Source organism: Cyprinodon variegatus, unplaced genomic scaffold (assembly GCF_000732505.1).
Source record: "Cyprinodon variegatus isolate N-32 unplaced genomic scaffold, C_variegatus-1.0 Scaffold311, whole genome shotgun sequence".
Lineage (NCBI taxonomy): Eukaryota > Metazoa > Chordata > Actinopteri > Cyprinodontiformes > Cyprinodontidae > Cyprinodon > Cyprinodon variegatus.
In genome coordinates, this window is record NW_015150764.1 from 179,856 (window position 1) to 193,481 (window position 13,626).

At 37.7% G+C, this 13,626-nt stretch overlaps 1 protein-coding gene across 1 annotated transcript; it reads right to left on the reverse strand.

Annotated features, from left to right (window-relative positions):
• Positions 1 to 7,098: 7,098 nt before the first annotated feature.
• Positions 7,099 to 12,339, reverse strand: abhd10 (abhydrolase domain containing 10). Its single transcript, XM_015384371.1, has 5 exons — positions 12,075 to 12,339; positions 11,468 to 11,654; positions 8,655 to 8,766; positions 7,940 to 8,077; positions 7,099 to 7,842 (listed from the first exon to the last, which is right to left on the reverse strand). The coding sequence occupies exons 1-5, from the start codon at positions 12,166 to 12,168 to the stop codon at positions 7,501 to 7,503; spliced, it is 873 nt and encodes a 290-aa protein (XP_015239857.1). The 5' UTR covers positions 12,169 to 12,339; the 3' UTR covers positions 7,099 to 7,500.
• Positions 12,340 to 13,626: the final 1,287 nt, after the last annotated feature.

The window sequence follows — 13,626 nt, forward strand, 5'->3', positions numbered from 1 at the left end:
CAGCTTCACTAGGAGGCGGGGGGGGGTCCATGTGGACGCTCAGCCGTGGAATGCGACGTGACTCTCCTTCCCCGGATGACGGTCAGTGTGTTAGTGCCAGCTCAGCTCTGTGCAAAGTGACCCCCCTCCACCCAACAGCATGCAGGTCCACATCAGTCAATGCGTCAAATCAATTCTTTGCAATCAGCTCTGTGTCCAACACAACCCCCACAATATTATCTTATCCTAGGTCAGTCAGCCCAATTCACTTCAGTGATTGGATCACTGGCTCCACCATCACATTTCTTTGCACAACTGGTAGGAAATGAATATAAATAGCTGAAAAAAAAAGAATAAATAAATATATAAATGAATGAGGGCTACAGGGTTGTGCAGCTTGTAGCACTGTTGCTGCAGGAAGGGTCTGGGTTCGATTCCCCGCCTGGGATCTTTTTTCTGCATGGAGTTTGCATCAGAGGCGTAGCCAGAAAAGTTTTATAAGGGTGTCCAGGCAATAACCAATGTACATTGAGGGGTGGCAGAAAGTGGATAGACACCAGAACCTCAGGGTTAAGCTACACTGATCAAACAGTAACATTACCAAGGAAAACATCCATATTTTCTAAATGAAGACAAACTATACTTTCCTACAGCCTTTGCTAACAAATACGCATATATAATGTATGCAATTCTTTCAGGTTTAAGTTCTGGGGAAAACATCTTTTCCATTGTCATTACTTATTTTTGTCAATAATCATTCTGTAAAAATATCTACATAAATTGATTATTTAATACGTTTTCATTAAAATAGTCATTTATCTATGATTTCACTGAAGTCTCCTACTGTAGATGACTTGCAGAGACACATCATTTTCTCTTTACCCCATATAACACAAGCACACATAAGCATGGATTATGCACTTATCTTTAATGTCAGTATATTTATGTGCATAATTAACCACAGTATCTTTTTTGTCAAGTAAATGTTAACTTATGAAAAATGTAAATGCCCACCCCTGGCCCCCCATCTAGTTCAGCCCCTGGTTTGCATGTTCTACCCGTGCATGCTTGGGTTCTCGCTGGGTATTCTAGTTTCTTCCCACCATCCAAAGACACGACTGTTAGGTCCATTGGCATCTCTTATTTGTCCTTAGGTGTGAATGGTTATATGACCCTGTGTTGCCCTGCAACAGACTGGCAACCTGCCCAGGATGTACCATGCGTCTTGCCCATAAACTGCTGGAGACAGCCAGTGGCCCCACAATGACCCAGACGAAATAAGCAGGAGAAGATGGATGGATAAATAAATAGATACAGTAAACTGAAAAAACAGGGAAAAATATAAATTTGAATATGAGTAGATTCAATCATTGGGGCAAATTTGTTTATTATCAAATTCACTAATGGAATCATCAACAGTACCCCTGCAAGGAAGAAAGGAAAAAAGGATAATAAAAAAAATAGCTACAGACTGTAAACCAGTAGAGACTGAAATTTTTATTTTCCATTGGACAATCTTTATAGGCTAAACTAAACCCTACAGCTTTTCCATATTATCCATTCTTGTGTTTATCAGACCATTTGGAAAGATGATTGCAGATTTCAGTTTATTTGTAGACTCATCAGTTTTCCCACTGTTCCAGTTATGCGACTGACCCTAATGTGGTTCATCTGTTGTTTAACACTAAACTCAAATTGACTTTTTGTCTTATCACCGTTCAAGTTCCATTCCCAGGGGAGTTAAGAAAACTCCATATATTTATATCTGTGATGGCAGGAGAGGGAAGGCTTTGTTTTGTTTTTTGTTTTTCTTGCAAAATTCCCAAAAAAACTGGACAGCATGTTTTTATGATGAGCTGGTGACCCAGAGAGGGCTCCTCTTTGCTAAGTTCTTTATTTGGGAACAATACAGGTATATTTAATTCCTTTAGCATCCATTTCAGTACATTTGGTGATAAGACAGACCTGGGTCCTCAAGTAGCAAAATTAACAATGCCTTAAACTATTTGTGCCTCTGGTTTACTAGGAAAATGGAAAAATCAAGGATTACCTATTCAACGTTGCTACAAAAATCTAACTAAAAATGCTTCCATTCATTTATTTCAAAGAATTAATCGTACTTCCATCTTTGTATGTATTCCCATGTAAAGATTTTGATACTGGAATAAAAGATTAACTAATTTTAAAGAATATAATACACCTTTACCAGGGTTGCGTAAAGTACAAATGAGACCAGCATTGTATTTGTCTCTCAAAGCCCTCTCATCGAAGCCAATTCTTCTGGTCGTACTACAACTTTCCATTCACTGGTTTCTAGAAAATGAGATTCAGATTTTATCACAAGAAAATCACCAACTACAGAGTTCAGCCATAACTTAAAGGTCAGTGCTACAGTTAGGGGGAGTGGAGGGAAATATGTGGCTGATTTGCCCCATTAAACTCTGAGCAGCTAGTGGAGAACGACATGTTAATAAACAACTGTTCATTTGCTCCATTCACTGACTAAACGAGAGAAGGCCTGAGGAAAATGTGAGGGTAAAAAATAAACCTGGGACGGCTGCAGCAGAAAAGCAACAACAATGGAATCTCAGCGCAATGATTCACTGGACTGTTAAGAAAAAAAACTCTAAACTGTTGCTGTTGAATTTTGGTGGCGATGCAAAAATGTCTTTCTTATTTCAATTAGTTGAATTTTAAGTGTCTTAGTGACATCATATCATGGATGAGTCTTCATTTCAGAGCCCCAGCAGAGCTGTGGCTGCAATCTAGCTTGCCAACATCATAGGAGACTGACTGAATATAATGTAAAACGCTTTCCTCTTACTTGAAAAGGCCCTAAATTACAGGCCATTTAACATTTCTATTACTTGATTTTTAATGAACTTTAAACAGAAATTATTTTAAGTTCCAATTCATCTAACTGCCTGTGCTAATTTCAGCATCCTGACTCATCTGTTGTCACCTACTTAGGGGTTCAAATATACTGTGCACTAAAGTTTGATAGCCATGAAATCATAATTCTTCTATTATAGACATCTCTCTAAGATCAAGCCTTCTTTTTCTAGGCGTAAACTGGAACCAGTCATCTATGCTTTTATAATTTGCCAGCTGGATTATTGTAATTCTCTTTCATCAGAAATTATCCAGGGTATGTCATGGTAAATGGCCTGAACTTATATAGTGCTCTTTCAAGTCAGGAGACTTGACCAAAGCGCTTCACACTTAATTCAATACTGATGGTGGCAAACTACATTGTAGCCACAGCTGCCCTGGGGCTCACTGACAGAAGAAAGGCTGTACACTAATGCTCGAAGATCATCTTACCACCGTTAGCAGGGAATACAGTTGAAGTGGATACAACACCACTGAAGGCAGGAGGCTTGCACTGACAACCCTTGCATTGCAGGACAAACCTCAGCATCAGACAAACTCCTGCATCTGTCACCTCACCCTTGGCTTCAACTTGTGCAAAATGGAACAGAGCAGTTTGTACAAAGAAACAGGAGCGCGTCATGTGTTTTAGACAATAGTTTAAAGTTGTTTTTTTATGTTTTTAAGTCTCTTGGTGGCCAAGCATAACTATATGTGTCCAAACTGCTGAAAACCTGCCGAGTTTAACCCCCTTAGGTCCAGCAACTGGTTGCTCATAATGGTAACAACATCGCTGACAATGTGTTGCTTTTAAGGCGCTGTGCAAATGAATGTGGTGTGGTAATCTTTCAACTGTTTAGCAGACTATTTTTTTGGAGGTGAGGTCTGATTAGTTTTCATCATTCCTGTTATGTGGTTTAAAATGAATACATTTAGTTTTACCTCTGATCAGGATAGAATAAAAAACAAAGTTATAACGGAAACATAGCTGGGATCAACAGCTGCAGCAAACGTAACAAAATTGAATCCAAAATGCATGTATTGCCTTTAATTTTTCTGCCTTGAAATGACCAGATTTCGGAGTACTGATAGAATGATCGCTTGCAAGTACAAACAAGTTAACACTTTTCTGACATCTAAAAATATTCCTAAGAGCTGATGTTCTACATGACAAACCTAAAGAGCAGACTGTGCAAAATTCAGAAAAACTGCGCTTTTTGAAAATTCAATAATCACACAACAATAAAAATCCATGACTTTAATAGAAGCATACAATATATGCAAACATACCAATCCATACTCTGCAGAATGTTCTATGGAAAACATAATTCCATAAATGCCTTTTTGAACAAGATGCAGAGAAACCACACACTTTTTAAAATAATAATACATTTTATTTGAAGGTTAATTTCTCAACACTTAAGGACACCATACAAAGATACACGAAAATGCATTAAAATAAACAACAATAAAGATCAATAACATCAATAAAATAGACAGAGGCAATGGCAATATCAATAGGCCTCAGATAGAAAAGTTGTGATTTGAAATGGGGAGTGAGTCGATGTATCTTAGTTGGGATAGTAATGAATTCCATATAAGGGGAGCAGAGCAGCTTAATGATTTTCTCTCCATGTTACTGATACAGGCAGGACAGGTGTATGGAGGAAGAGGATCTGAGGGAGCAGGAGGGAACATGGATAAGGTCAGTCAGATATGGGGGAGTGAGGTTGTGGATGGACCTGAATGTTAGCAGCAGAACTTTGCATTGAATATGACACTGAACTGGCACCAAGTGGAGCTGTTGGAGGACATGGTGGATCGAGGAGTTCGAGTGATGCTATGGGCAGCTGAATTCTGCACCAGTTGAAGTTTATGGAAGGATTTATGAGGGGTAGAGAAGAAGAAAGAATTGCAATAATCCAGACCAAAAGTCACGAGGCTGTGGACGTGGAGTAAGGTAGAGGTGGAGGGAGTTGATGTTTCGTAGATGGAAGCAGGCAGACCTGGTAATGTTATTGATGTGGGATTGAAAGGATAGTGTGCTGTCAAGGATGACGCCCTGACTCTTAACCTGGGGGGAAGGTGGAGTTATCAATTGTTAGAGAAAAGCTGTTGGTTTTAGATAAAGTGGATTTGGTGCCAATGAGAACCTCGGGTTTTGCTGCTGTTTAATTTAAGGACGTTTTGGGTGAACCAAGTTTTAACCTCCAAGATGCAATCAGTGAGGAAGTTGGGCGGAAGAGTGGATGAGGGTTTAGTAGTGAGGTAGAGCTGAGTGTAATAAGCATGAAGTGGAAATGAATGTTAAATTTGCAAAAGATACTGCTAAGGGGAAGGAGGTGGTTGATGAAGATGAGGGGCCCCAGGACTGAAACCTGGGGCCCTCCTAATGTGATGGAGTTGGGGACGGATTTGAAGGACTTGAAGGAACTGAGCTCAGCCAGAAAAGTAATGTGTAAACCAGTCTGATGAAGTATGGGTGGTTCCAATGGAGGATTGTCATAGCTCCTGTTGAGGAGGGTGGAGTGACAGATGGTATCCAAAGGCTGCACTCAGGACAAGAAGGATGATAAGGAGTCAAGAATCAGCTGCAATGAGGAGATCAGTGATTTTGTTGAGAGCTGCTTCAGTGCTATGGATTGGGTGGAAACCAGACTGGAACTGTTCATACAGGTTATTGTGGGATAGGCGACAGTGGAGTTTGGAGGCAACTGTTTTATCGAGGATTTTGGAGATGAAGGGTAGATTAGAGATAGGATGGAAATTGCTTAAGTTAGACAGGTTGGTAGATTTATTTTTTTTTTTTCAAATTTGGGGCAATGGCAGCAGTTCAGAAGGATGTAGGGACCGGTTCAGTGTTGAGAGACGAGTGAATAATGGCAGAAATGAGGGGGACCAGAAAAGGGAGGCAGGCCTTAACAAATTGTCTGGGTAGGGGGTCCAGTTGACAAGTGGATTACCGTACTTAGATTTTTGGATTAATGAGTTCCCTGATTTCTGAGAGAGAGGGGAACTGGAAGGAGGTAAATGGGTGTGTGGATGTGTGAGAGTTGGCTGAGATGCTGCGGTGAGGGATTGATCCAAGGAGCTGGTTGGTTTTCTTGATAGAATTACTTTGACTCTTTAAAACTTGTTGGTTTTCTGTTATAGACAAGGTTCTCAAGCATAGTTAATAGATTTTTAATGGGAAAGAGCAGGGGCCTCTGAGGAAGTGTAATGTCAGTCTCCTTTATGCATTCCAAAACCTGAAACCTGGTGCGTTTGGGATTATTGTCATCCTGAATGCACTAAATGTCTGATCTGATGCAAACTGTCATCCTTCAATGAGAAGGAATTAATTAGTTAATAAGAAACTCACAAATCCTCAAAGCTACTACTGTATTTAATATCATCTTCTAAATGGTTATTAAATACGTCAGAACTGGTTATGGAATACATCAAGCAGGTTCTGAACTCACTCTTTCAAAAAAGATCAGATGATAGCTAAAAGCTCGACCATTGCTATATTCCAAAAAAATTAAAAGAGATGGATTTATCTTTCCCTGTAGGAAAAGGGAGCAATTCTTTAATCAGAATTAAACAATGGGTGTGTTAATGGTTGCAAATACGTAACCTTCAACTGAATGAGACTACTGCTTCCTAGATGAAAAAGGATTTTTTTTTTTTCTTATCATTATCTTCCAGCAGTTGTTGAGTGTTCGTTGCCATGAAAAAGCTCATTAGGTGTTTGTATCTCTGCTGGTTCTGCAGTCTTTTTATTGCTTGTACATTTCATGAGGTCATCCTACTCAGTTCTACTTCTTTGAGGATTCTATTCCTAATAATTGTACAGTATTTTTTTATGGTGCAAATTTGACCAACTAGAGTCTCCTTTTCTGTTTTCGTACTCCTCAATACTTTAGTGGACCTGCATCTTCTTCCATCTGCTTTTGGCACATGGGAAAGTGCTTTTTAAGAATTATGTCGTGTTGTATGATTCCACCTTTAAAAGATTAAGATCCTCCAACGCCTTTAAAAAACAATCCAGATTAATCGACATGCATGCCAATCATGGGTGCATATTAACGTCTGACCTGTACTGTAAATATCAGATTCTGCAAGACTCAGCAGGGCAAAACATGAAGGTAATTTGTAAAATGGATTTTCCTATAAAGACACTGTTTAAATAAAGCTCATGACGCCCACTAGATGTCCAAACATGGTTACTCTGATTTAGTGCAGATAAGTAAGGAGTGTGTGGATTTCCAGAGACTTCAGACATGCACTTTAGTGTGCATAGGTTTTATTGACCAAAAATAGATGAAAACTGGATAAAAAGGCACAGGATAACTGTGTATCTACTGGGAGACAGAGGGAAAACTGTAAGACTGTAAGAATGACAGAAAAGATGACGGATCAACGTAACACTGTTACAGGAAGAAACATACAAATGCAACCTGAACATTTTAGGGTTCATTACCGCTTGCAACATAACCAAATGTTGACATGTAAGTCATGACATATAAAATAGAGAACACAACAAAAAAGTATGCATAATAGGTGTCGTATGGCAGGGCAACATGCCGTTGTTTGGTTATTTTTCCTTGTGGGCTGACCTTTCAGTTAACAGTCATTTTCTTTTTTTTAATATCCTGAACATCTATCTCTTCACACCAAGGTGGTCAGCTTGTCTATCAGATCATCAATAGTGTAGACCATAAGCTTGATGTCTTCCTTCTGTGACATGCGGTGCTGGCCGTTTCGCCTCAGAATGATGTCCACATCTGGGCTGAGGACGCGCTCTGCGACCTGCATGGAGATGTGCCAGGGAACGTCCTCGTCTTTGAGGCCGTGAATGAGCCGCACGGGGCAGGTGATGGGGATGGGGCTCTGGAGCACACAGTGGTTTTCCGCCTCGCGCAAGAAGTCCATGCTGAATTTGTAAACGCCTTCCTCCGTGTGTTTGGTGGCGAGGGACCACTCCCCTTTGGCCTCTATCTCCTTGCGGGTCTGTGAGTTTAGTTATTAAAAGGTCACATTAACATACTAAAATAAAAAAAGGAGTTCTGAAACAATGCTTACAACCAGCAGGATTCAATGTTCCTACCTCTAGTGGAAGAGAGTTGAAAGCTGTGACAAAGTGATCGGCAGCTGATGCAATTCCAACCAGTGCAGCAGTCTTCTCTGGTCTTGCAATGGCTGCCAGCAGCATGAGCCAGCCACCCAAACTGGAACCAACCAGTATCTGCAAGGAAGAAGCAAAAAAATAAACATTAAAATAACCATTTCATAAACACAAAGAAAACAGTCAACTGATGCAATATTACAGTGGTGATAACTTCTGGGATCATATGTGATAAAACACTGCCATCTTCTGGAGAAATTTTAAAACAACAAGAGGATATTTTAAAAGGATGGTTGGTCCAAATAAAATAAAATACAAGAGTTGTCACGGAAAAAAACAAAGACCAGTGTTTTCGCACTTTTCCCCCCTACCTTCTATAATCTAAAGTGGAAAAATGTCCATGTACGTTTAAAAAAAATACAGTCTAGATAAGTTGAAAAGTTTAAAATTCAAAAGAAAATTTGATTTCTATAATTCAGATTTTCAATCTAAGGTGACAAAATAACGATTAAAATATATTAATCATAACTTTCAGACGTTGTGTCAACATTTTGTGGAGGTGCTTGTGTTTCTGTTGAGTGTCTGTATTAAAAACCTCATTCATTCATTTAAGCATCCAACAAAGCAGAAATCAGAGTTTTTGAATTGCAAAATTACAAAAAAATGTTTTTTTTTTTAAAGGATGAGAAATATGTACCTGCGGTCCCTCTGTTAATTCATCCAAAACAAAAAGAACATCTTTCTTCCAGGTACCAATTGTTCCCTCAGCTAACACCCCCTCTGATGCTCCGTGTCCTGTGTAGTCAAACCTTCAGAGACACAAGAAATAGTGGTTAAGTTATGGCAAACCTTGAGCAGACACAAGCAATTTATGACATTTTTTTCTAATATTACCTAACACTCATTAAAAACAAATAGAGTAATTCCATACCTAAAGATTAAATGAAAAGAACTTTATCAGTCAGCATGGTTTACCTACAGGTTCACTGCTAAAAAATAGCAAGCATAAACGTAAAGGTTATTTTGAGAAAAGCAATTTATAAAAGGTGAAACTTTTTCATCACATTTATTTAATCTGAATACATTGATAATGGCTTACAACCAAGAATAATCCAAAGCTCAACTTCTCATAGAATCAAATTATATAAAATAAAAAGAGGTAGATTTTTAATTAAGGAATCTTATGTTTTACCCTACAACACCATTGAACTGAAACCTGAGATAAAAACTCTGAGAATGGGGTCAACTTAGCACAATCTAACAAGACCAATTTATATGAATATAGGTTTAGAGATCATAACAGTGAAACTCCACAAATCCCATTGGATTGCTTCGCTTAACGGGGTCATAAAACCAGAGACGAGCAAAAGGAGATCTAGTCCAAGCAGTAAATCAATAATAGCTTAATGATTTGGACCAGATGTTTATATTCAGCATTGCAGGGTAAAATGTAAAAGTTATGGTGAAAGTTCAATGCTATAAATTAGATATTGACCGATGCTTTTTCAAATTCCAGTGCTAATAACGATAACTTTATCTGATTCTTGAAACGAGTGTTGCTTTTTTCTCCCTTCGTTCACAAGACAAAAATAACAAATCTTACACAAGTCTCAATTAAAATAAAAAAAAACTAACATTTATTAGAGACATTTTGTAAGTTTTTACGAAAAAATATTCTTACAATATTTTTTTTTTTTTTAGCTTTTATGACATGAAACATTTTTTGATGAGCAGACTGACACCTCAGTAGTTCTGGAATAACGCATCTAAAATAATCTAAATTTCCGTTGGGTCCAAAGTTTCTGTGCCATTCAGCAGATGTGACGTCAACCGCGTCCATTTAAATGGATCAGACCTGGCTAACAATCAAATCATTTAATTAAAGAAGGATTTTGTGGATACGCAGAAGCGACTGGCATCAAACTCATGTCAGATACCAATGGCAACTCCACATAAGGCGAAAAAATGAAGATAAAAAATCCAGGCAAGTACGAGCACGTGCTATGAGAACAAGCAGAAAAGTGCTGCAGTTATGTGGTTTGGCCGCTTTAACAAACCACATAAAACTTTAAAAATGGATAACAAATGGAGGTAGTGGCAAAGCTTGGGCCTTTTGATCTCAAGATATGGCTGCTTAATGTAGTTATAAATTGGCCATCATGCACATATGGGCTGATGCTGAAGCAAGAAAACAAAACAAAAAGTTCTAATAGCTCTAGCAAAATATTAATTATTCAATTGAATGCTACCCATTGTGATAATTGTGTTTCTATAAAGATATGAAGAACAAACAACAGAGTCGTTGAAGCCACAACAGAGTGGATTTCACTGCCAAAGTGTTTATACCTGCAGACAGGACAAAACCTGTTCAGTAGGCTAATGAAAACAAGAAATTAAATTACATTTTCTGGTTTTGTAGATTGAGGGAAGAAACGGTTTAAAAAAAAAAAAGAATTTGTAGAAACGTTGGAGGTCTACTCAACGTAGACTCTTACTCAAAATGTCAAACTGTTCCATGATTTAGGAATACTTTGCTGGTTGCTATGTTTGCAATCAGTTAAATCGAGTCTGTGGACTGAGGTGCTGTAAGTTCCTTTAAATCAATGCCTGCAATCCATACTTACTCCTAGAAAACAACCTAGGCCGGAGAAAGGGTCAACCTCTACATTTGTTATGTATTTTTTTTTTTTCTGTAATAAATTTTTACTCACACTTATCATTCCTGTGTCAAGTTGATTTTTTTAGAGGGATATCTGAGCAATTAAAATGAGTTCTATTTTATTTTAACTTTTCCCCTTTAATCCATAAGGTTGAGCAAGTCCTCTGAACAGAGTATAACCAGGTGGAGTAGTTGTAGATAACCAAAAAAGGTATACTGTGTTAGAAAAGACTCAAGATACCCTGTTACCCATTCCCATGTTTTGAAATAACTATTTTCATAATAATATGAAAACACTGTCTAAAAGTACAAAAAAAGAGGATTTATTTGAACCTTTTAAATTGTACGGTATTTATAGCTCTCATCTTGGATTTATAGATAGTGAATATTGTAAAAGCAGTTGATATTTTATATTGCAACGAACCAAAGTGTATTCTTGATACATAATTTATTGGCTTAATCATGATTAATTTATTATTGAAATAATGGTCAACTAATTTAGTAATTGATTAATTGGAAACAGCATTACAGAGACTCTTAAACATGCCTTTAGCTGACAGTGACCCACCTTGAGCAGCAATTATATAAAAAAAATATGTTAACATTTTGCATTTAACATAAAAATATTTTTCAGCTATTAATCTGCTATATGCATAAATCCTCAAGTGGAAAAGTTTTTTGTTTCACCTGGTTTATTTGAGCAAAAAGGTTCTTTATGGAACCTTCGGCTGTCTGATTAAATCACTAAAATAATCGACAGATTAATCGATTTTCAAAATAATCGTTTGTTGCGACCCTATATAATTTGTTTGGATCTATTAAACACTCACTGCTGGGTTTGGGTGACTTACCTGAGGTAGGAGTGCCCTAACGACCTGCAGAACTCCTCCAGTGCCTCAGCTTTCTGTCCATTCATGTTGGAGCCATAGCCAGGCAGGAACACCACCCCTGGACTCTTCCCCTTCACCCTCCTGTAGGCCAGCTTTGGAAGATCTGCTCTGGATGCATACTGAACTGTAGATTTGTGTCTTCTGTCGGCTACAGGACACAAAGTTATCAGTTATAACTCCAGAAAGGTTCCGAGACTTTAATGAGAACAGATCTGGCAACAACCTGCCCCAACAGCAAATAACTGACACTGAAGTATAAACTGCCAGACGGACATGTTTATTAAAATTAGCTACATATGGTTTCATTTCAGCACGCCGAACTGAACCTGACTAACGCATAACGTGGTCAAATAATGATTTAATATATTTAGGTAGCGCTAGAAAATGTAATAAAAATAAAAAAGTCATGGTTGTAGTAGGAAGATGTACAGCACGCCTTTTAGCTTACATTCTCTGCGTTTTAAAGAACGTCACAGTCGCCACACCCCCTCTTATTTATTGTAATTATTCTGCCAAACGTTTGAGGGTTGTGAAATTAGTGTTGTCAGGAGATAATCATCATACAAACCTTGTAAGTGCTGTGAAGGCAGGGCTACAACCCCTGCATTTCTGAACATTTGTGAAAGTCCTCTGCGGCAGGACCTCAGCGACACGGCTGCCATACTGTTCCGCGAACACTAACGAAGTATCGCGAGATGAACTGAGGCAACTCTCGTTTGCTTTTAGCTCAAGGCAGGACTCCGCAACATTCAGAAGATGCACGCGGGGGAATAGTGTCCCTTTGTGGAAAGCCAAGAATGCCACTATTCGCATCTAATTATATAAATAAAGACAACGGTAAAGCCCGTTTAGACAGTCATTTTTTCATCCATTTCTGTCAAACATGTGCATGGAAACATTACAGACCAGTAAACAAACCATAGAATAAATAATGGTTGGTTAGGCTACTACTTCTTTTTTTTTTTATTGGCGGATGGCAACCAACTTAAGGTGCATTTACCACCACCTATCAGACTGGAGTGTGGTCTGGTTAGGCAGCTTGTGAAAATATTTACAATTATTGTATTTTTTTTAGAAATAGCAAATAGTTTCAGTTCAGTGTTTTTAATGTAAAGATGTGTAAAAAAAGATTTAAAGTTGTGAAAATGTTTTATTGCAGTATAAAAATCCAACTGAAGAACAGTTTGACAGGCTACTTTTTTATATTTTTAAATGTTACATTGACTCCTTTAAAAAATGTGCCTCATAAAAGGAAGAATTTGAACAGAATAGTATGAGGGATATAGGAGCAGCATTTAACATTGAAATAAAATGAGGCGCTTATGCATCCATGTTATACATTGACTTTTAAAATAAAATAAATATTCAATACCATTTAATAATCTAAAGAGTTTTTTTTTTTTAGGTAGAGTACAACAATTTTTCAGTTTGCTATATAGTCAGTTTCGTTATTAATATATTTTATAAAACATCTGAACCGACCAATTGCTTATTTATTTTTTAAGGCCTAATGAGAGAAGTGGGCTTTACGCTGCCTTGCAAGGCTTTTAAAATCTAAATTTGAATTGCACCATTCTCAAGCACATATCAAGGTGCTCATCAGGGGCGGAGCTAGATGGGGGGCCACCCTTAGGCAATCGTTGGCCACCCCTACCATTTCCCCCCCTCTAATACAGATGGTGGCAGCAGCGATACTCTCAAGTGTAATATTCAAAGCCTTTTAATTTTTTGTGGTTAATATTGCACATCAATATACTAACATCAACGATGATAAGTAGAGAAGTCATGCTCTTTTCAGAACTAGATTTTGTGTTATATGTGGTAAAGAGAAAAAACTATATGTCTCTACAAGTCATCTAGGAGTCTTCAGTGAAATCATAGATAGATAACAATTTTTATAAAAACTTATCAAATAATCAATTTATGTAGTTATTAGTGCTTATAAATATACATTTTATGAAGAATGTTTATTGATACAAATAGGTAAGTAATGACAATGGAAAAGATTTACGACCCAGAACTGAAAACCAAAAGAGTTTTATACACTATACATTTTATCTAAAAATTACAGATATTTACATATATGTGTCTATTTGTTAGAAAAAGGCTGTAGGAAAGTA

Excerpts from the sequence above, each read along its gene's own strand:
- abhd10 (XM_015384371.1), bottom strand. The coding sequence starts at position 12,168 with ATGGCAGCCGTGTCGCTGAGGTCCTGCCGCAGAGGACTTTCACAAATG. Across the intron at positions 11,655-12,074 it reads GCCTTCACAGCACTTACAAG|CCGACAGAAGACACAAATCT; the intron begins GTTTGTATGATG and ends TGTGTCCTGTAG. Across the intron at positions 8,078-8,654 it reads AATTAACAGAGGGACCGCAG|ATACTGGTTGGTTCCAGTTT; the intron begins GTACATATTTCT and ends TCTTCCTTGCAG.